The following is a 25,107-nucleotide window of genomic DNA, read 5'->3' as shown; positions in this document are numbered from 1 at the left end:
TTCCAGAGCCTGAATGAACACAGCGATTTAAGAATCCCCTTTTAATCATTTCTTACTTGCAAGATCCTCTCTCATCAGAGAAGCTCCATCCTATGTCATGACTGCAGTTTTACATCATTCAGCACGGCATCTGCTCTGAGAGTTTGTTTCTACCAACACATTTCTTTCTCGTTGTGTCTTTTGTATAACTCATCCAAACAGTTCTTTGACACACTGCCTTCCAATAACTTCCCACACCTTTGTAACTAGCCTTTAAATGATACTCCTAAAAGATGATGCTTCTGTTGCTGGAGTCCCATTTGTCTGGAGACGAGAGTACTTTAGAAAAGGGGGGATCCTGTAAGCCAGGCAGCTGTGGAGGAATCAGCCAGCCAAGGCCAACCTGCCATAGCTGATATCCTCAGATGAATTTCACAGGATATCAAGAAATGCAGGCCAGTTAAAGGTCAAGGAAATGGAGGAACAATACTTGTTTAAACCTGAGACTGTGTTTATGTTCAGTTCAAGTCAAAGTTGAAACCAATATTGATGTGTTGTGGACTGATCTGCTGCTCTCTATTCTTTTTCATTTTATAAAAAAGCATTTTTCCTCTTTATTTTTTATTTTTTTTTGAGCTGGAGCATTTTTGAAGTTCCTTTCATACTACTGGCACATTTCATTTGCTAGACTGCAACTTACAAACTGTGATGGAGGGGGTAGGAGTGAGAGACAGTCCCCTCTCTCCCCATTCACTGTCACAGTAGACATGTTCCAAAATGCTTTTTGTATGAAAATCAACTCTGTTCTAAAATGTTGGCAGATCTCTACATTTCTGATAATACAAAGAAAAAAAAAAAAAGAAGACAACAATAGTAAATTAAACATTAAGTGATGCACTTAACAGCACATACATACTGCCACCACGGCAATTTTTTAATTTTACACTTTGGTTCTTCTTTTTTCAGAATGTAATGTGTTCAGATATTTCATGCATTTTTTAAACTTTTTTTTTTCCTCTACAGAGAGCTGTTTTTGTTTAGTGGTTTGAGGATATAGATAACTTTGTTCTGCAGAAAACTGAGGCAACTGTTTTCCCACACTTTTCTTGAAGCTTATTTTTCTGTAGCTATTAAATGATGCAAAAGTATCAGCCAGTTGATAATTTCGACACAAGGTTAATTGCAACTGTAGTTCTTCAAGAATCTCACAAATACTGTTATATAGCATAAACCCAGACATACATAAGCAGCAAATTAACTCAGGAATGTGTAATCAAATTTAAAAGCAGCAAACCCTGAATTTTAGGGAATGTGTCCCCTACCAACTTCCAAGCCCATTAAATCTATGAATTTTTATCTAAAAACAGTTACAGGCCTCAATGTATCATTAGAAACTGCTTCTTCCTTTTCTACATACCTAAGGCTTTGGAACAGGCTTTATATCTGATATATTATAACTGAAAAATATACAGGTGAGGAAAAGAGGCCAAGGTGCCTGCAGTTTCCATTGATGTCGCTGGAGCGAAGCTTACACTGGCACAATTCCAGTTACGTTTGTGCTTATGCTCGTCTGATTTGCAGATGTTTCTGACGTGAATTTCTGTAGCGTGAGGTGGACTGATTAAAACAAATTCAAATGCTGTAGCACATAATTGTGTAGATGTAGAAAGAAAACCAGCCCCTGAATATCTAGGAATCAAGTGGAGGCTGTTGATATAAAACACCAGCGCAGAAAAAATAAGCATCTTGATCTGCGAAGCAAGCAATGCTATCAGAAATAAAAGAACTATGAACCTCTGGCCAGAGCTGTAACACCAAGGAGCTGTTTTCATGGCAGAATAAGTTGGGGCTCTGACACCTGGACCTGCAATCGCTAGCATTTTAGGGCTTGTTTGATCACATAGACTGCAAAACCTAACCAAAGACTCAACTCAACCATGCTTAGCTTTGCTCCCCGATTCTGTATTCAGGCTAGTGGTTGCTCACCTGGTATTTCAAGTCACTTATGTGTTTTACCACTTGCACTTGCTAGCTAGATGATAGAGCTAAAACTGCATTCAGCTGAAGCTTACAGAGATAGCCTCTTCAGTTTGCAGCTATGCCAGCTGAAGAGCTTATCAACAGACATCCCCAGCTGCTCATCGCTATGTCCCAATCAAAGGTTACAGGCTCCTCCTATCTTCTACTTCAGCAATCCAATATGAACATACTATCCACATTTTTTTTTCTATCACTCAAACATACGTAAACAGTTGAACTGGCCCATTCTCTCTCAGTAGCAGGAGCAATACAGATGGATCCTTTGAAGGCAGAAGCTGCTATGTAGCTCTCCTTTGTGGTGAAAAATGGAGATTACATTTCTTCTATTTCTTCTAAACTTTATATTAATGGTATTGTATCCTAAAGCATTGGGCAGAGTCACAGGGATTGAAAAAGTCATGAACTGCAGTAGCTGAAGTCTTTTTTGTTGTTGTTTTAATAAGCTCAAATTCTTAGAATTTTTTTCACTGAAAAACTAAGAAAATGAAGTGAAAAGACAGACTGTGCTCTTGTTTCTCATGCAGTTTCAATTTTTGTTTTGCATTTTCAGCACCCAGCGTGGTATTGTTAAATATGTTTATGCATTAATTTTCTGCTCCGTTTCCAGATCCACAGAAAAATCAAGCCAGAGTCAGAAACACTGAGCTATTTTCCCACAACTTCTCATGCCAAGTCCTAAAATATACAATTTAATTCTTTCACCAATTGTTGCAAATTGACCAATATACTGAGTTTATTTTCTTAGCAGAATTTATCTTTGTTCATCAGGAAGAACCAAACATATGAGGCCTTCATCCTTGGCCTGCCTAAAGCTCAGGGATGATCACAGTTTGGCCACACTACTGCTATGCCTTATCAAAATAACTTCTGCGTTCTTGCTCAATCACTGAGTTTCCCCAAGGACTAAACACTTCTACCACTGTTTGTACTTAAGTAAACAGTAACAAGTGGCCTGTTGTAGTCTGTACTACCTTTGCTCTTGCTGTTCCAAAGGAGGGATGGTAAAAATGATTAACTGTTTCCATCCCTTCAGTACTTATAAGCCTCTCATGTCTTACCACCACCCAGACTAAAATTCAGTAAGCTAGGTAGCTTTATCTGCACTGGACTGCAGTATTCCCTATCAACCTGTCAGCATGGGAAGAATTATACACAGTTTAAAATATAAATAATCCAGGGACCATATAAACAAATTACTTCTTTTACTGTTTAATACAAACAGTTGTGAGAGTTTGCTTTCTTCTTACTCTTTTATAGCAAGTCCACTGCAGCTGAAAGAAGCTTTTAAAAGAAATCATGTCTCCCACAGAACAAAATAATACATTAACTGCAAAACCTCTGAAGTTAAAAAAAAAATATACCTATTGTAGTGAATTATTTTTGTTTGACAGATTGCAAAATTTCAATATTAAAAACTGTAGGAACATGTAAACAAAATAAAAACTCTGATAAACAAAACACAAACGAGATTTCCCAAATTCTTGGAAAATGTCCCTAAGCCAAACCTGTAGATGAATATATTACTGTTTAATTACTCCATATGCTTTGTTGCTGTTAGTCGGCAATAATGGCTATAAAAATAGCTGCAAAGCTTAAACTGTGGCTGATGCACTCCATTTTGATATATCACCCCCTCCGTTTCTTTCATGAAAAATCCGAGTGTTACAGTAGGCTGAATACAAGTTATAACTGACAAACATAGGATGGTATCTTCCAGTTCAAACAACAAGGACCACATTGCTTGTAACTTTAAGCTGATATAAAGTACCTTCAAATTTCCGAAGACCACAATACGCCTCCATCGGTAATCAACAATGTCATTTTAGAGAATGTGAAGAACTGAAGTACATGGTATTTAAATGGAGGTTAAAAGAAAAATATTCTTCTATTTCTCAGAGTATTTGCAAGCTGTCTTCAGACCTGCCAGTATCAAGGCAGTGATCAAGCAAGGTTTTGTTGGTGTTAGGTCTCCTGGCCAGTGAGTGCCAGTATTTAACTGCCTTGTGTGCACTTATTGATCCCTTGATGGAATTCATTCATCCTCTGCTTCCATGCAGTATGACGTATTCTCAGTTGGTTAACTTTCCTGACATCCCAGTTCCTATAGTCACTATTTCTTTGAGGTATTAAAGATAACTTCTGCCTTCTCCTCTTCAAACAGCAATCCCTCTCCATGGCTCAGATTTTCTGTACCAGTCTGAAGAGTACTTGAAGACACTTAGAAGTACTGAAGAGTACTCCATGATATATATGGAGCTGATAAGTATTGGTTACTCCCCCCACCCTTCTTTTACACTTTCTTGAAATTCAAATTATTTCTTCCAGAAGGCACTCTGAAAAATACTCAGCTCTCAACTGAGGGATCTCTCAACAACATAATGCAATTGAGTTTTAAAATACTTGATTGGATTTCATGAATTACGCTCTTATGAACAAATGGGGTCTCCAGATAAAATCTTATTTCTAAAATAGCTGTCATATGCAATGATACATATGTAGACAGACTGTGAAGGACTATGCTTTTACACCAGACCCACAAGAAAACCTTGGCCTAACTAGAAATAGCATGGTATAGCAGACTGACATCTGTAGCCCATTAGGCAAGTTGACAGGTAGAACTAGCTGCTGTACTTCACAGGAGACAAAACAATCAAAAAAATCTGTCTCAATTTCTTGCCTGCAAGGCCTATTGGCTTACTTTGACTACTGCTGGGGCAGAGGAATTGCTGGACAACACTTCCTCTCTGTACAGATACCTCTCAGATGCACCTTTACTTCTATAATAGGAGACCATGCATACTTGAACATACAAAGAAAGTTACCTTTTTTCAAATAAAGTCTATACAGAGACTATCCCTAAGGTTTTCAGTAGAATAAAATAGTCCAAAGTAGCAGCTGGATGTAGCAGAAGAGACCAGGTTCTCCCTCTCTCATCTTCTTATCCTACCCTCTTCAAATAAGGAATTAGAATTTCATGATCACACTACGTACAGCAAGGTATGGTGACTGTAATTGAATTAGCAAAAGGAAACAAGGAAACTAAGTAATTACTCTCAAAAGACAAATGGCTTTCACTGGTTAAAAAGAATGAGGGAGAATATTCCTTAGCTTATTTTTCAATGCATTTCTTTAATTTTCAACAATCCTTACCTCAAAGAACTGCACAGCAACCATGTCACTAATGAAAATCTAGCTTGTACTTTGATACTAGGAAATATGTTGAATAAGTTCAGAGACAGCCACCAACTGCAGAAGAAAATGTGTTGCAGAAATACTGCCAACCATTATGTTACCCATTATTTAATTTATATTGTCTAAAATAGTCCATTAGAACTGTGAGAAGACAGTATGGTTCCTTTTATTATTTCTCGCTGGTTGGCCAAGTGTGTTTCTCCTCCCTCCTTCCCTTTCCTACCCCCAGCAGAACTACACAACTCACAGACATCAGGACTGTGCACAGTCTCAGGAACAATGTTAGCTACTTTTCAGAAGATGATCCACGAAAGATCATTTCATACCTTCAGAATGCTTTGAGATTTATTTTTGTTTCACTGTGCAAAACTAACTTTCATCAATAACTTCTTTCAAGTGATCACAAGACCCATATCAAGGGAGAATTTATAAATGCTAATAGCACCCACAAATTCAAATAAAGCATTTTTGTTGCTACCAGTGTCACAGGAATTTAAACCCTTACTTGACTTTCCATGCCACGGATTCTCTCCAAATCTTTTTTTTTTTTTTTTTTTTTTTCAATCACAGTATTTCTAAACCTTCTCCTTTCTCTTTTTTTTTATTGTAAATGTAAATCCTTGCATGCCCTACATATGGTTTTCAACTTAATCACAATACACTTAATATTCCCACCCAGTGAACCAGAAATGGATTAAGATTCTCATGAACTGCTGGGCCAAAAACATTACCCTTCTATGCTTAAATAACTTCATGAATCCTTTCCTGACAATACCAAATTTAGCCTTCGAATTTTCATTTTGCATTTCTGTAAAAGAACTTCAAACAACCTCACATATCTAGCTACATATCACTGATTCTATGATTCTAAGAATAGTTTGGGTTGGTAGGAACATTAAAGCCCATCTAATTCCAAACCCCTGTCTTAGGTAGGGACACCTCCCACCCGACCAGGTTGCTCAAAGTCAAAATCATTCCATATGACAGCTCAAAGTCCCATCCAGCCTGGCCTTGAACACTTCCAGGTATGGGGCAGACACAGCTTCTCTGGGCAACCTGTGCCAGTGCCATACCACCCTTTGAGTAAAGATTTTCTTCCTAACACCTAATCTAAATCTTTAAACTCTTTTAAGTTTAAAGCCATTTCCTCTTGTCCTATCACTGCAGTCCCTGACAAAGAGCCCCTCTCCAGCTTTCCTGTAGGCTCCTTTTAGGTACTGGAAGGCTGCAGTGAGGTCTGTCTGGAGCCTTTTCTTCTCCAGGCTGGATAAACCCAACTCCCTCAGCCTGTACTTATAAGAGAGCTGCTCCAGCCCTCAGATCATTTTCACGGCCCTCCTCTGGACTTGCTCTACTGCTGAATGTTGTGCAGTACTCTAGGGGAGGTCTCATGAGAGCAGAGCTGAGGGGGACAATCATCTCCCTCGCCATGCTGGCCACACTGCTTTTGATGCAGCCCAGGATATGGCTGGCTTTCTGGGCTGCAAGCACACATTGCTGGCTCATGTTGAGGTTCTCATCAACCAACACACCCAGGTCCTCCTCCTCAGGGCTGCTCTCAATCCACTCTCTGCCCAGCCTGTATTTGTGCTTGGGATTGCCCTGGCTCAGATGCATGACCTCGCACCTGGCCTTGTTGAACCTCATGAGGTTCACACAGGCCCACCTTTCAGGCCTGTCCAGGTCCCTCTGGATGGCAGCCATTCCCTTCAGCGTGTTGACCACACCACACGGCTTGGTGATATCAGCAAACTTGCTGAGGGTACACTCAATTTCACTGTTCATGTCACCAACAAAGATTTTAAATATTGCTGGTCCCAATAGTGAGAAACATCACTCACTCCTGATCTCCACTTGGACACTGAGCAGTTGCCTGCAACTCTTGGAGTGCAAACGTGTATGTTCTCCCACCTCACTGCCTCCACTAAGCAAATGACACCTGCCTCAGTATGTTTTTCTGCCAGTGTATTTGCATATCTCTTGTGCCTGCTCTTTCTTCTGGATTGCCTTCCTATTCTGGCCACAGACGGAACACCTTGGGTTGAGAGCTTTGAATGGAGATGGACAGGAGCTTAAGTCCTCTATCAGTCTTTCAGACATATGATCTATGTGGCTTCACACAAAGATTTTCTCCTGTTTCCATCTTTTTTCTTCCTTCATACCTTAAATAATAATATCCTCCAAGCATAATCAATCTTTTAAATTTATTTATATTGTCTAGCATAAAGATACATTCCTTTCAAAGCAATTTTCAAATCTTGGTTGTAAAGCGCTGTGTCAACTCTAAGTCCCCTATTGTGAAAAAAATCCAATATTAATGCCAAGTGTTTCAATACAACTTTCTTTTCTAACAAGACTGAGATGCTGATCCTACCTTCAGAGTGGAAAAGGCTGAACACAAATTTTACTATTGCTCTGTTAGCTACTTCACCAAACTTCACTTAGATCAGGAGAAAATTTATTTAGCTAGAGCACGATATTTGTTGAGAATAGGAAGAAAATGAAATAAATGATGAACAGTATTTTGCAAGTAGTAGGATGTGAATGCTGAACTTAAACCCACGTTGCCAAAATAATCTTGGTAACATATGGATTAAAACAATTACTGAATCAGTTTCAAGTAATTCTTTAAGTACAGTATGTACTCTAAATACTGCTGTCTATATAGAGGGTCAAAAACAAATTGTTATTTATAAAGCTGGTGGGTTTTGGTTTTAATGTAAAAGGAAGTTGATGTTAGTAGGTGAAAAAATTCTACTTTTGTGGACTTACTGTTTTCTTACTGTTATTGCTTTCCTTCAATTTTGTATCCATAGCAAGATTTTTGCAACAGAGATCACATGCACACAGAAAGAAATTAGAAATTAATATTTTAGCGAAATGACTGAAGAACTAAAGCTTAATCTCTAACACCCTTTAATGAATTACTTGTGTGTACGTATGTGCATACATGTCATGCATATGTTATAGTAAGCACCAGCAATCACCGTTTTATTCTCTCCAAGACCTGGAATTAATACAAGCTACATATAGGGTCAAAGCAATCCTGGTCCAATGTTGTTAAACTATGGAATTGCAGTTAGCATTCAAACTGCCAAGTATTTGACTGTCTCAGAACTTCCAGGTACCCCTAAATCACTGTGGTTATCCTGAGAAAGGAAAGAATTGAGCATTGCATCCATATTATAAAATATTGGTGTACCTTCATCTCATCTTATGCATTTACAGGTCCCTGATGAAGCACAAACAAGGCCAACTAATCAATGTAACTAGTAAGCCTGTGAGGGGCACTAAGAAAATCACAAATACTTGGCCTATTCAGATGCATAGGTTCTTGTGACCCACCATTCTAATGCATCAGCTAGCTGGTGAGCTAATGATGGTCATGGATGACATTTAACAACGTACTTATGCTGACAGGAAGAATCAGCCTTCTTTTCTTCGCATGGGAAAGAAGCAAAAGTCCTTCCCATGCCTCAAAATAACATTTTAGTCTTAGGCACACACAGAGATTAAGATCAGGTACCAGTTTGCTCCAAGCAGTTACGCAGTGCTACAAATTAAGGAAGCAGAAATAGATAAAAACAAGCAGCCAATCTTTCTCATATTTGAAGCTGCATACCAAAATCCTCATGTGACAAAGTTACAAAACACCCCTGAGACATGGGACAGCTGGGACATTGGAAGAAGCAGAGCTCCCGAAGTAGCTGATGGATGGAGGATAACAGTGCCTGAATGGATCTGGCATGAGCGCACAACTGGGTAACCTGCAATGCCAGCCTTGGGAGTCTCCACATCCTGGTACCTCTTCTGGCTCGTCAATAGAGACTACATGCAGCAGCTCTGCAATGTCTCAGTCTTCATTTTGACTGGCTTCAATACGACAGGCTGACTGCCTGAAGCTATTTGGAATGACTCACATGCAGCACAGGTACCACAGGTACTTCAAAAATACCAGTTACTATTCTAATAATTCTGGACTTGAAAAATACCTTATGCTTCTTGACCTGAAAATACTAACCATAATTTTCTTAGAAGAGTTAATATTCATTCAATTCAAAGAGAAACAATCCAGACAAATGAAAGAAATAGAAGAAACACTGCAACCATTTTTTTTTTCCTACACCAAAGAGTAATGATGTATCTTTATTAGTTGATCAGGAGCAAAGCTACTTTCCATACGGACACCACTGCTCTTTATTGATTCTTTTCATTTGTACTTGACTGAACTCCACGAATCAGTATTCGTGTGACATTTTTTTTTAAGACTTACCTCTGTAGTGGTCCCAATGTCAGCTGAAGGGCTGTATGTGCTGGTATCTGGTGGAGCAGTACCAACACTACTTTTAACTGGAGAGCTAGGAGGAGCAGGTCCTGTCATGGTTTCAGGATAAACAGAAGACTGATACAGAATTCCTTTCCTCTGAATTTTATTCCAAACTTTACTTGTAATCTCAGCCAGTTCATACAAAAGCTGCACCTGAAAGAAAAGAAAAAAATTAAGGAAGCATTTCTTAATGAGGTGGAAGAAGATGATCAAAATCGAAGTCCTCCAGTGAGACTTAAAAACATAGAACTGAAATCCTCAGAATTTATAACGTTCTGATAAGCAACTACATTGCAACTAAAATAATTAGCAGCAGTCACAGTATAGTGATTTTGATAAAAATAATCTGTTCTTTGTCTAATAATCCAGTATGTAGTTCATAAAAGTACAGCCAATAATCCAAGCTTGTAAAACTTTTACTAACATAAATTTTAACAATTAAACAAAGGTAATTTGTGGCATACTTCATATGTATAGATACTGCCTCTAGAAAAACACAAACATATAAACTTTACGAAATAATAGCAACACCAAATTTGTTCATTTAAATAGCATTAAAATAATGATCCCATGCAGCACATGAAACTGTTCTATGTTTATCTGTGTTATCATTATTAAACTCAACAGTCTCCTGGCATATGTCATTCCAATATTCAGAAAACACACTGTTTAACTTGCACATTGTTTGACTCAGTTCTAAGATATTTACATAAGTTTTTGTAAATAAGCATTAATCACGGAATTTGTATGACAACATACTGCAATATACTGTATAAAACAAGCTCAGGGAAAACTGCAAACAATATATAAGCAGATCCACAGCTGGATACCATACCCAACTTGCCATTATAAAAAATGGAAATTCTCATATTTATAAGAACTTTAAGCCTCAGGACACATCTACTCTATGAAGCTGGCTTCTTATGTGGGCAGAACAGATGCAGGAAAACACTGCTGTCAATCTACATTTGATATAAAACAGTACTTGATTTTGTGCGTGAGAGTGTGTGATGAAGTCTCAAAGAACATGCTACAGTCCTTTCTTAAGAGGTGAAGTGCTGGAATTTTATAAAAACCTTCTTAGTTCATCTTGGATTTTCTTTTGAAGTTTCAAGGCTTACACTGAGCAGGTCATACACACTTTTGACAGAATTTTTCCTTACAGGAGATAAACTTCTGAGCACTTTTTTATTTTTATTTTTTAAATCTTCATACATGGTGCAATCTATAGACAAACAATAATGGTGGCTGTTTTCACTTATAAAATAAAAACAAACTTCTTTTAGCTTCACTTTAAAAGGTTTAATGTCTGTAGCACTTTGATATGCAGTGGTAGCCTTTAAATTGCTATTCACAAATTTCCAAGTTTTCCTGAGTTTCTTCCATGTAACTCAGGAAGATCAACTAATAATGTCCATCTGATTGATTGAGTAATATAATATTAACTGGTGTTGACACTTCGCTGGCAAAACAATCTCTAGAAAATTAATAGGATACAGGCACACATCCAAATCATACATGCTTGCAGCCTCCCCTCCCTCAAAATATTTATTGGTCAAGAGACGAAAGGATAATTTAAGCTATGCTTCTCCTGAGGAAGCAGGGCTTCCAGAAATTTAATTATGCTACTGTTCATAAAGCCCCAAAATGACATAAAGGAAGAAATGATGCAACTTTTCTGTTTACATGCACGCTACTGTACAGCCTGAAGAGGTTTGTCATCATATAATCCAGAGTTTAGACCTTCTTGGGATTACAACAGTAATAAACAGAGTTTAGTCTGAACTCTGTCTGAACAGAGTTTAGACCTTCTTGGGATTACATCATTAAAGCTAATAATTATTTATATTTTCAGAGAGATTTTTAAAAATTTCTGAGGCTGCAATTCTTGCATCTACTCTGAAAGAGTGGCTATTTCAGACAGCTATGGTCACCTTTCAGACTGTTGCCAGCAACCCATGAGCCAGTAAGTGTGAACCTAATGAACTTTATCATCTGAAACCAGAGACAAAGCAACAAGTTCACTAAGAAAAAAGGCACAGTTTGATTAGAAGGAGATGATTTTCACAGAGATCATTTAAAAAATAGAAACTACATAAAAGCCACGCTACCATACCTCTTTGAAGAAAAAGATATGTTAAAAAACAAACAACAAACAAACAAAAACAAACAAAAAAAACCCACCTCTCACATTAAGAGCTGAAGCTGTCTTTGATTATTTTTTTAATACTCTTAATTTTACCCCAGTGGTTGTTACTCATTAAAATTGAAGGATTTCTGCTAATCTTGTTGGTTAAATTTCTTCAAGTTTTGAAAGCCATTCCTCATAATATCAGAAGAGCTAATGTAAGCGTACAGTCTTTTTGTTTTAGAAGTATTTTGGAGCACAACAGTAAACATATAATTATGTTTAGTACTCCCTATTCAAGAAAAGAAAAATTGTATGACAAAAATAGGAATAACTCTGCCAGTATTTGTTAAGAAATGTTTCCCTCTCTCACTGCTTCCAATCCCTTTGCAGCAAAACCACACATAACTCAGTAAGACCCCACTGGCAACTTGGCAAAATCTGTGAATTTCAATATGTTACAGTATTTTATACTTAAAACACATTACTACAAAATTGAGAACAATACAACAAAAGGCAATATCCTGACAACTTTGCACACAGAGAGTATCTATTGACTTTACAGTGACACAACCATCAGAACATGGTTTCACGTTAAATCATAATAGTCAAACAGTAAAATACTTCACCTTTGCTACCATTTAACAAATTCACCAGGTATCACCTAATTTAAGGCTGTCATCTGCAGACAAATTATAGCCTGTCATTCTAAAGAATCAAATTTCATAGTTACCCTAGGGTGAGTTTATAAATATCAAACGCTGTTTATGTAATTGTATTTTACATCTTCTGTTCTTGAACATCTGGTTAAAGAGGACTCATTTTCTTTCACCTTTTGCATAAATAAAGCAGGGAGAAAGAATTGCTCAAAAACCTTCACTGAATTCTTACAATTTGTCCACGTCTTTTTGGTCATTATAAAACTTCAATAAATGAACAATGTCATAATATAGAAGAACATCATTTAAGACAACAACATTTAGTCTATTTGGTCTGATATTCCAGCATGCAACTTAATTTTAACAATTCACAACACTCATAATTATTATGATTTTTATGGAACTTACAATTTGTATTTTTCTTATAGCAAATATTTTCCTACAGTTTGCAAAACAAATTATTTGAGCAAATTTTGTCTGGAGATCTTGAAAATGTATTTTCCTTATTTTCTTTTTCCTTCATTTGTAACATAAATTTAGGTAAAACTTCCAATTAAAACAACATCTTTCAGCTTGTAAATTTTATATAAATAATTAATTATTATTAACAATGAGTAATAATTTTGGAGATTAAAAAAATCATAGTTGATCAGAATTTGCTGGAATTTCACTAAGTACATTCAAGTCAAAGAGAGCAAACTATTTTGATACATAAACATCTGAATATATTTACAAATTCTCTAAATAGCTGCAATGTGAAATCTGTACAGTTTTATTAACATAGGATAAGGCAGGTTTCCATAGTCTGTGAAATTATTTAATATTAATACATTAAACATTATGGAAATACTATGAAGTTGCAAAGTAAAGACTTCAGGAAATCTTGACATGTAAAAAGTACAGTTTTCAGCAAAATCATAATTCTGTCCTTTCTTATTTACACATTCATAACACAGTGACAACCTTTTATATGTGCAAACACACTTGTCATACAGATTTAAAAGCCTAAGAAGACCTCGTTTAAGTTTCTCCATTTCAAATTTACCACATCTGGTGTGCAATCTCATTTTAACCAACCCTCAATTTGAGCCCAACTAGTGGAGAAGACAATGGCATGAATCAAGTGAGTCAGAAATAAGTTGGATGGAAGTCAGTGAATGGGGCAGGAGAACAAATATTGACGATAAAGTAAACATATAGTTTAAAAAACTTTTTTCATTCATAGAACACAGAACGAGGCAAGGGAAAAATAACACGTGTCTGAGAAGCACACTGTAATGAGTATACACAAAGGACAACATTAAAATTATACCCGCCATCATAGCTTTAGCATTCTCAGTCTTAGGCCATAAGTCTATACAACTTTATAAGCATTATGTACTGCATTTCAGATCAAAATGATAATACTTTGTGTTCTTTTTCCTTCTGTCTATTAAATAAATCACTAAACAGACCATTTTGTCTTTGCTGTCCTTTGAAAAACTTCTACTTGTGTGTAACACTTTAGAGCAGATAATAAATGGATGCAGAGCCCTACTCAGACATAAGCGTATTTGCAATTCTCATTAACGTGAGTGTTACTGCCAACACCACTGTTCATACATCGCAACTGTCATTAAAGTGTTACTCAATTTACAGTAAAAATTACTCAAAATTTTGCGAAGAAAACCTACACTATGTTGACTACAGTAAACTTGATGCAACTCAGTAAAATACAAGGAGCATTTTCTGAAAATTTAACGACCTCTTTGAATTTAAATAAACATACACGAGGTGGTAACTTATTTTCAGACATTCATGTGTTTTTTCCTTACAAAAGGATATAATTGTTTGCCTAAAAACATGTTATGTTCAAAGAAATGCTAGTTCTATGAGAATATGGTAAAAAATTACATTAAACTATTTCAATATATGAACCCACAGTGACAGCAGAAAAGCACTATAGCATTTAATGGTACATCTGCAATTCATTTCATTCCATCAGCCAAAAGATGCATTTATATTGTAGCTATTACATTTTGAGAAGAGTTTAAATTACAAAACTTGAGAGAGCTTCAAAGCAAATCTTAATCTAAGCACCTTGATCTTGATGGCCCAGTTAAAAAAAAATTAAGACAGAAGAGAACTTCTTCAACCAAATGCAGAACAATTGTACTTAAATCGAGTTATTTTTAATTTCCTTTCATAAATCAATTAAATGTACCAACCTGGGGGTTCGAGCATTTTATTTCAAGAGACTCAAGGTCAACATGGAGGCAGACAACAAATGAGTGTCTGGATTCTGGCCCCGAAGCAAGCAATTTCTGTGAAGTAACAGCTAAAGTAGAAGTACAGCCCATTGGCTCCACTAAATTAAGTGTCATCTGTTGTCCCAGAAGAGTATACATACTGAAATGATGCAGACTAATAGTCCATGGAAAGGCATCACCTAATAGTTTAAAAAAAAAAAAAAAAAAAAAAAAAGAGAGAGAGAGAAAACAATTAAATATTTGCATCATAAACACTGGGGTATGATTTTCTCAAAACTCAGTTAAGGCCTTAGAAAACACTTTGAATTCAGCAATTGCTGTCAATGAACATTAAATTAATCCCCAAACCTCAAAAACAGAATTCAGTGCTCTTGCCACCGCTTCCCTTTCTTGCCCCAGAAACAGAATGATGTATTTTGTAAAAACAAATTACTACAGACATACACTGAGCACTCATTTCCGATATTTAGAAGGGAGGCTACCCAGAGAAGTGCCTGGCATCCTATCATGAACCTTTACCAAGAATAAGCAATTGGCAGAGCCCAACAACACAGCTTTGGTACAACCAGTTTGATTGTATCAGAGAAACATTATGGTTTTCTTTAGATTGTCAGTAGATGGGGAAAAAAAAACAGACAGGAAAATTCTCCAAAGCAGGACCAGAGACAGAATTATTTGGGTCAGTCTTCAAAAGGCCTACAGGAACTCTTTTTAGTGAGAGAAAATCTCTGGCTCTACCAGTCAGAGATGAAAGGAACTACCTGAAGAACTGAGAAAACAGATGATCAAAACGGAAGGAGTGTCCAACTTCTCTCTTTCCCAGTGAAAGAATTTGAGGTCTGCAAGAGACCGTGAACCAAAGAATGCTCTACAGAAGTGGGGAAAATAAGACAAGGAAAGATAAGTGGGTGATTCTCATTTCACTTGCAATATACAAATGTGGTTTTTTTTCCTCTTTAGAAATACACGAGGATAACAATTACTTCAGAATATTATTTTCCCTCTAAACAAAGTTTCATTATTCCATTTATCTGATTTTCCGCTGAGGAAGTTAGGCCTTTTTGTCCCCACTTCAATGACAGAGTATGAGCCTTCAATCCACCAAGGGAAGGCATCAGCCCCAAGTAAAAGTCACATAAAGGTTGCTATATGCAGTCTTGCATCCAAGCATAGCATGCTTGTGATCATCCGTAAATCTCATTCAGGACAGAAAAATTCATCTTTGTACAGAGCACACTCATTTGGAGGAAAAAAAAGGATAAAGTACTCCTTCCTATATCAAAATTCAGAAGCACATTTGGTATGGTGTTTAATTTTTTCACAACTCATGGCTTGGAATCACAGTGGTAAGAAGAGTCCAAATTCATCCGACAACCCAGAAGCATGGACGCCAGTCTTAAGAATCAGAACAGATAGCAGAAAAATGCAGATGTACACTGGAATGGATCCTAAGGGTCTCATAAAGCAATAGATAACTTGGACTCGAGAATTTAAACAATATACAGACAGTCAGCTTGCTGCCTTTTGTGTCGTACGGTCAACACTGTCCTGCTGAGAAATCACATTGTTGAGAAATACTACTAGTTAAGTGTTAACTCCCATTAATTAAAGACATTTTAGAAAAGTTTAGAAAAAAATAAAAATGGACCCAAATGCCTTCTTCTATTATTTTAGTAAGAGTTCTACTGAGTCATTCACATGTACTGGGTATATATGGTCAGGAATATGTATCAGGGAAGCGTGTGTATCTCATCCCAAGAAAGAACTAAAAAATTCAGTAGTTTATTTTTCAGCTATGACATACTGAAGATTTCAGCTCAGCCAAAGTAACTTGAAAATATTTTGGAAAGGTTTCAGATTATAAATTTAAAAGTAGTTAGCAATCTGTATTTTTTCCAAGTTTAGTCAGCCAAGAAATACAAAATATTAATTGCAATAGATGGAAAAAATTCAAATGCAAAGTCAACTCTAACGACATGTTTCTAATTACTATGCATGATTTTTTTTTTCCCTGTGACCACCACATTAAATTAACATTGCTTAAATTTCAGGGATTAGGAAGAACTTCTAAAGAGAGATGCAAACTATTCTACACTGCATACAGTATCTACCTTAGAAGAAAAATACCGATCAAATTTTGTTGCACATACAGAAACCACAGTATGCTGTTGAACAAATACTACAGAACCTATATGACAATTTTACAACTATAAAATCCCCCCTATTTTCATCAATTTCCTCTTTCTCAGCTCCATATACACCATGTGACATTCTAACAGTATACCAGAACTGTCCACCTAATAAAGGCTTGTTTTGTGGTTGTACTTAAGTTTGCTTTATTTGCTTAAAAAATAATAATTGCTTACATGCATTCATTTGGAGACTGGTTTTATGAAAATATTTCAGCACCTCAAAGTGCTAACCATTAAAAGCAACAGTGTTTATAGGTCTTACATCAAAACTCATTTATTAGTAGGAATAAAGGATGGAAAAAGGCCAGTGCCACACTTCGCAGATGTTTTCTCTACATTTCTAACCTTACCATCCATGTTTCATCATCTAATTGCTGAGATTCTTTTATACTAAAATATTAAAAGTAAAACTTACATTGCCTTCAGTGGAACCAGAGCTCACCTCTTCGCTTAATGGCAAGAACATAAATGATACACACGAAAGACTCCTAGTACGGTTGAAGATTCTGGTTAGTTCCTGACCTACAGCTGTCATAAATACTTATTTTTTACTTTCTCTAGAGATCACTTCTGTTTGAAAGACTTGAAAGTGCATTCATGAAGATCAACTGTTTTGATAACTTCTTAAAAATCGAAATGCCACTTCCAGATCTTTGGCAGTTGACTGACCTGATCACCAGACAATTTTCTGGAATTCATCAATTATTTGCTCTTTGATATATTTTGACAAGACTTCTTTTCTACAGTGAGTTACTTTTGTAATATGTATTAGACATCACCTAGCATCAGTAAGGTTGGAAAAGACCTCCAAGACCATCTGGTCCAACCATCCTCCTACTACCAATATTACCCAGTAAACCATGTCCACACTGACATACAACCTTTCCTTAAACACCCCCTGGGACAGCGACTCCATCACCAACTTGGCCAGCCCATTCCAATGCCTGACTATTCTTCCTAAGAAGTTTGTCTAATTTCCAACCTGAACCTCTCCTGGCACAACCTGAGGACATTACCTCTTGTCCTAATCTACCTGGACTTGTGCAAAGCACTTGACATTTGTCCCCCATCATATCGTCTTCTCTAAACTGGGGAGACATGGATGTGACAGATGGACCACCTGGTGGGTAAGGCATTGGCTGGAATTGGCTGGATTGGCCTCAAAGTGTTGCTGTCAATGGCTTAATGTCCAAGTGGAGATCAGTAATGAGTGGTGTTTCTCAGGAGTCAGTACTGGAACTGGCACTATCTAACATCCTTGATGAACATGAACTGCGAAATTGAGTGCACCCTCAGCAAGTCTGCCCATTACACCAAGCCGTGTGGTGTGGTCAACACACTGGAGGGAAGAGCTGCCATCCAGAGGGACCTGGACAGGTCTGAAAGGTGGGCCTGTGTGGATCTCATGAAGTTCAACAAGGCCAGGTGCGAGGTCATGCATCTGAGCCAGGGCAATCCCAAGCACAAATACAGGCTGGGCAGAGAGTGGATTGAGAGCAGCCCTGAGGAGGAGGACCTGACCTGGGGGTGTTGGTTGATGAGAACCTCAACATGAGCCAGCAATGTGTGCTTGCAGCTCAGAAAGCCAACCGTATCCTGGGACAGCAAGGAGAGGGGAGGTGATTCTCCCCCTCAACTCTGCTCTCATGAGACCTCCCCTAGAGTACTGCACAACATTCAGCAGTAGAGCAAGTCCAGAGGAGGGCTATGAAAACGATCAGAGGGCTGGAGCAGCTCTCTTATGAGGACAGGCTGATGGAATTGCGTTTATCCAGCCTGAAGAAGAAAAGGCTCCAGACAGACCTCACTGCAACCTTCCAGTACCTAAAAAGAGCCTACAGGAAAGCTGGAGAGGGGCTCCTTGTCAGGGACTGTAGTGATAGGGCAATGGTCTTAAAGTAAGAGGATACTTATTAGGTAGAGGGTACTTACTAGGTCAGCATTGTACTTACTCCCAGTGATGCAACATGGGAGCAGTTATTATGACCGTATATATGCACCTAGTTGAAAGCACAGAGAGCTTTGTCCAAGTTCAGCACTCACTGCAACAGGTGAGATTTAGTTCTACAGACTTCAAACACACGCACACACATGACTTGCTAACTTCAGCCTGGCTATTCAAGAGCTCACATGGATAAAAAGCTCTTTAAGTTGAAGTTCACTGCCATTCAGATGCTAAAGAATGTCACTAAAATGTGAAAGCTAATTTTATAAAGTCATTACCCATAACAGATAAATTGAATACAATAATTACCTTGTTGTGGAGATGGTGACATGGATTATAAAATGAACCAGATGACTATTTGAATGGGAAATAGTTTCCCATAAAAAAAAAATGGCCAACTTACTTGAATAGTCATCTCACAATTTACAGAAATTATTTTTGTGTGTTTATATTGAAATACAGCATTATTTTAATCTAATGCAAGATAATTATTTCTAGGAATGGCCGAAATACTACTGCCAACATTCAGCTGCCATTTTTGGGTGTTCAAGTCTATATGCTGCTATTGTATTGCAGTAGTTTATTATCAAAACACTTCATTACAATTAATTCAGACACTAGTATTAGATATCCTAATTTTCTACTTCCTTACAAGTCACATGACAACTTACTGAGTTTAAACATACACTACGAAATATCTGTGAGGTTATATAATTTGTCATAGTTCACACACACACACACAAAAAAAGCCTTCTCTCAGGGCCCGTCCTCATATTTAAATGTTTGGAGTATAGTGATTTATATGATTGTCAGTATACTGTGATCCATATGAGAATGTGAATGTGATACCCAGCAATTGCAGCAACAATTGGCAACAATTTGAAGCTATTTCAAACACTTTTTTTCCCCTGTATTTTACTGTTTCTTACTTAAATACCTGTCTTACTTTATCTTACCTAAAAATAACATATTTACAAAGACTGCATGATAGAAATTACCAGTATAACCCAGAGAGGAACATTTTACACATGCCAGTTAAGGACTGTAAAAAAAAAAAAAATAAAAAAAAATTAGAAATTGAAGGAGGGGGAACAAACTGACAAACAGTAATTAATTTAAAATTATGAATGGAGGCCAGGAAAATATTCTAACTAATTAAAATGCAAGCTTCTAGCAAAGGAAGACTTTACAAATGCCAAAAATGTCCTCATTATTACTCTAAAACATAGTGCTACATCCAAAGCAACATTTTAATTCCCTTCATGTTTTCAATTTCTTTTCCTATTATAGCATGTCAAATGTGAATGCAAAGATTTTTGGAAGAGCACTTAGCAGTCCAGAAGTCCCATCCAGAACAACTTTTGTCTATATCTAACTTCACCATGTTTTATTTTACTATTCTTGGTGATGACCAGGAAAATATATAGATGAATTGTCAAGTAGCTGAAGTCAGATACACACAAACATTCACAGAAAGTCACAGCTCACTTTAAGTAGTTTCCTAAACATTTCAGTCCTGCTCTTAAATTGGGCAGCTATCTATAAGTAGCTTTCTAGCTACTTATTTTCTCATTTCTAACTGTTTTAATTTCTTCAGTAAATACTACCTCCTGGATAATAATTGGATCTAAAGTTTTCCTCATAAGCTTGATTCGAACTATAAAGATAATACTTAATGTAATCTAAAACTTTTTTTTTAAGGAACTTATCAAGTAGTACCTGTAATTCAACAGAAATTCAACAGAATACCTCATTCTTTAAATAGTTAAATCTATTTCTGATCATATGCTACTTAGTGTGACTGAGCTAAGTTATGTTTCCAAATCAAAGCACTATACTTAAGAGTTATTTCAAGTATAGTACTTAAAAACTTAAGAAGTTAAAGAACATAAAAAGTTCTTTTAAATATCCCTACAAACTACAATTACTCCAGAAAAGACATGTATACAAACTCTGAAAACAAATGGAAAGACACGATTAAGGAATTTTGTATAAGCAGTTTTTACAGTATGCTTATATCTTAAGTCTGTGAGTAAGCTGTAATATCCCCAAATGACAGTATGACTACGCTCCCTTTTTTATGTCCTTCTTCAGTTTTCTTGTGATAAGTAAAATGTATGACTGAGCACACAGCTTTCTTAAAAGTAACGATGCATCCTTGTAAATAAGCCTTTCACATCTTCTTCATGAAAGAATGAATGATTCAAAAAATAGTTTCCAGGACAAGCAAGGCTGAATAAATATCATTTCAGAGAGGTGGTAACATGTTTTATGAATGATGCTATGTCCCTGAAGTTTTGTTCAAAGACAGAATGCAAATTTGAAAGACTCCCAATGAAAGTCCTTAAAAAATATTTACCTCTTCACGGGAAAAAACAAAGAAGTTAACTTAAAAGCTTTAAAAAAACTTTGTAATAGTCTGTTTAAGGGGGAGTTTTGGCATGGGAGAAGGCAACAACTCCATTAGAGAATCAAAAATATCAAGATTGTGAGAACTTCTGTTTGGCATTATTCCCAGAGCACAAAGCCACACACAAATAAATTCCTTACCATAGGCTTTATCCCAACCAGGGGGATTCTTTTCTCTCACTAGGATCTTTCCTTCAAATCTGGGTTTGACAAAATTCAAATGACTTCTTACTTTCATAAATGGTTTAAATTACATCATCAGCTTAAAGCCAACAAGAGACTTTCATTAAATTTATCTTTTATCTGTCACTATGATTAGCAAATCAGATCATTCCTACTGAAAGTAAAAAAACATTACCTTTCTCTATTTTTCCCTCCAGTTGGCTGCATTTAGCACACCTCTGATATGACTTTCAGTACTAACAACAGTATTTTGCTTCTGTTGATCCAGGTTAAGTTAAAATATAGGAAGGAGAAAAAGAGTCAAACCAATATAAATGGTAAAACAAAAGAAGAGGGAAAACACTTACAGATCCAAACAAATTTCAGATGGCAAAAGCAGAGTAGTTCTTGAATATGCCTCAACCTCAATTTTTCACAGCATATCCTTTATAATTGCTTGTTTCAGCAATATATATGCAGAAAACAGAGTATTTTTTTCTCAGAAAAGGCCATCCTCAAAGCAGCATAACAACTGCCACATCTTCACAGAATCACAGAATCACAGAATTTTCTAGGTTGGAAGAGACCTCAAGGTCATCGAGTCCAACCTCCAACCTAACGCTAACAGCCCTCCACTAAACCATATCCCTAAGCTCTACATCTAAACGTCTTTTGAAGACTTCCAGGGATGGTGACTCCACCACTTCCCTGGGCAGCCTGTTCCAGTGCCTCACAACCCTTTCAGTGAAGAAGTTCTTCCTAACATCTAGCCTAAAACTCCCCTGGCTCAACTTAAGCCCATTCCCCCTCGTCCTGTCACCAGGCACGTGGGAGAACAGGCCAACCCCCACCTCGCTACAGCCTCCTTTAAGGTACCTGTAGAGAGCGATAAGGTCGCCCCTGAGCCTCCTCTTCTCTAGGCTGAACAAGCCCAGCTCCCTCAGCCGCTCCTCGTAGGACTTGTTCTCCAGGCCCCTCACCAGCTTCGTCGCCCTTCTCTGCACCCGCTCAAGCACCTCCATGTCCTTCTTGTAGCGAGGGGCCCAAAACTGAACACAGTACTCGAGGTGCGGCCTCACCAGAGCTGAGTACAGGGGGACGATCACCTCCCTAGCCCTGCTGGTCACGCTGTTCCTAATACAAGCCAGGATGCCGTTGGCCTTCTTGGCCACCTGAGCACACTGCTGGCTCATATTCAGCCGACTATCCACCATCACTCCCAGGTCCTTCTCTGCCTGGCAGCTTTCCAACCATTCCTCTCCCAGCCTGTAGCTCTGCTTGGGGTTATTGCGCCCCAGGTGCAGGACCCGGCACTTGGCCTTGTTAAACTTCATGCAGTTGACCTCAGCCCATCGGTGCAGCCTATCCAGATCCTCCTGCAGAGCTTTCCTACCCTCAAGCAGATCGACACACGCACCTAACTTGGTGTCATCTGCGAACTTACTGAGGGTGCACTCGATGCCCTCGTCCAGATCATCGATGAAGATATTAAAGAGGACCGGCCCCAGCACCGAGCCCTGGGGGACGCCACTAGTGACTGGCCTCCAACTGGACTTGGCTCCATTCACCACGACTCTTTGGGCCCGGCTATCCAGCCAGTTTCTAACCCAACGAAGCGTGCGCCAGTCCAAGCCAAGAGCAGCCAGTTTCTTGAGGAGAATGCTGTGGGAGACGGTGTCAAAAGCCTTGCTGAAGTCAAGGTAGACCACATCCACAGCCTTTCCCTCATCATTATAGAACAAATATATAAAATAGCAACAATACTTTCCAAATAATGCATTTCAAGAATACTATAATGAACTACGTGTTCACTGACATTTCCATGAGCTTTTCAACTTGGTTATAGGGCTAGATCTCATGGACGCCATTAAAAAAACAAACAAACACCAAGACTGAAAACTGTTAGGGATATTTGTCGCACCTTTTTCCAATACACATTTTTTCACATGAATATGAGTAAACCAAGATTTTTACACCACTATTCCTTCAAAAGACTGCTGCAAATCTACATGCCATTTACTTTGGTCATTTCTAAGGACTTAATATGATTAGAAAATCATATTAAATGTTAGTAGCTTGTTTTCACTTCTTAGTTGCTTTATAGCTTATCGCCTCCATTTCTCAATCAGATGCATATTACAACCTAATTCTTCCCTCAAATTGGATCACAATTCGAATTTCTATAAAAAATTAGCTTTTCAAATAAATACTACCAAACTTTTTCCTCATCCTCACCCTATGCAAAAGGGCATCCCACCCATAAACATTCATACGACTTTCTCATTTTGTTCTTATTTCTCTACAAAAACCTTTCTACATAAACAACCCAGAACATGGCTGTTGCTTATCTTGATGACCAATAAAGTCTCATTGTTTTGATAGTCTGCTATATGTACGAAATTTATTTTCTTCTCTTACTTCAAATATTAGATCCAAGACACTTTTTATTTTTCCCCCAGAAAAGGCGGTATAAGATATTTTTCCCCACCTACCTCCACTCTGTCTTAGAATTCACAACTCAGTGCCCCCTCTGTTGTGTCAAACCTACTGCCTGTGGCTACACAATAACGTAATTAAAAAAAAAAACACAAAACAAAACACTGAATGAAAAAAATCACAGTCCTTATTTTTTCTGGCTTCCACAAACATTTAAAACATATTACAGAACTACTGCAAGCTCACTGATGATGAATTTCACTTTGATTTCCATGGGGCAAAGATTGTTATGAGTATTCTTAGCCATCATTAAGACACAACATACTGCTAAAAAACTGCCACAGCATCACAAGTTTTCAAAAATAAAATGAAGATGACTTTCATATAAGTTATAAATGGAAATTAAAGAGTAATTTTTGAATTTATCACATTACCTTCTTCAAGGATGGGTCTCAGCACAACAAATGGGATTTCCTGCAGTGGTTCCATATGTTTGTGTCCAGCACTCATAATCTTTACCTGTGGCAAGCAGACAACTAGCGTGCCAGGCATACTGGCCTGGCCATGGTACCAGCTTCGGACAGTCCCAGGAATATCACCTGATACAATAGTACTCGGGGAAGGCAGGCTGTCATTTGGAAGGAATACACAACATGATTGCACTTCAAGCTGTAAAAACAAAGTCAGGAAAGATTTCTCAGAAACAGATTATCATTTCTCCCCTTCCCTCCCTCCTATGGCATATTCATTTTGGTACAAAATCTCATGTTACTTGTCTATCACAGCTGATTTAAAATGGTTCTTAGTAGAATTAAGAGGAAAGATGGTGCAAAATGTTAGAACATTACATTCTTGTAATATATTATTACAGCAGGTGATGGAAGAAAAAGTGTCATTTTGGTCTGTAAATTTCATCAGAAAGGTGTTGCCATGCAAACTGAATATGCATCTGTCTACCTTTCAACAGCTTCTTACAGGAAGCATGATTCAGCCAGAAAATTTTCTTACAATAAAACTGAGAAAGTCCTCCTTTTTTGTCAGTGCATTAGTTTTTGTAAGAAACAGTTAAGTCTCTAGAACTAACCAAAATTTTATATATTCTTAGTTTCTATAAAGACTTCAGCAAAGAGTTATTTCATGGTGAATTCTGTCTTTATGTTGTAGTTGACTGTAATGTGTACGTACAAAAAGGTTAATCATCGGACAAACTGAAAAAAAAACACCTTTGGTGAAAATATGACTTTAAAACAAATGGATTGGTGCATGCATAAATTTAAAAAAAAAAAAAAAAAGGAGAGAAAATAATAAAGTTCAGCTTTTGCCCTGTTTTCTTATGTAGTACATGTAATTTCATATGAAATAGCACTTATTCTGTATTTTCACACAATG

General features: G+C 37.3%; 1 protein-coding gene across 4 annotated transcripts in view; it reads right to left on the bottom strand.

Annotated features, from left to right (window-relative positions):
• VPS13B (vacuolar protein sorting 13 homolog B) overlaps window positions 1-25,107 on the bottom strand; it is a 460,107-nt gene that overhangs the window by 205,036 nt on the left and 229,964 nt on the right. For all 4 annotated transcript variants that reach the window (XM_082753129.1, XM_082753131.1, XM_082753130.1 and 1 more), the window contains exons 23-25: window positions 24,153-24,387; window positions 14,533-14,753; window positions 9,485-9,691 (exon numbers count right to left, since the gene is read on the bottom strand). In XM_082753129.1, coding sequence (XP_082609255.1) covers window positions 9,485-9,691; window positions 14,533-14,753; window positions 24,153-24,387 — 663 coding nt within the window. The remainder of the gene's footprint in view (window positions 1-9,484; window positions 9,692-14,532; window positions 14,754-24,152; window positions 24,388-25,107) is intronic.

This window comes from Aythya marila (assembly GCF_965140915.1).
Source record: "Aythya marila genome assembly, chromosome: 2".
Lineage (NCBI taxonomy): Eukaryota > Metazoa > Chordata > Aves > Anseriformes > Anatidae > Aythya > Aythya marila.
Note: the sequence above shows the minus strand (reverse complement) of the source record. Positions and strands in the feature narration are given on the sequence as shown.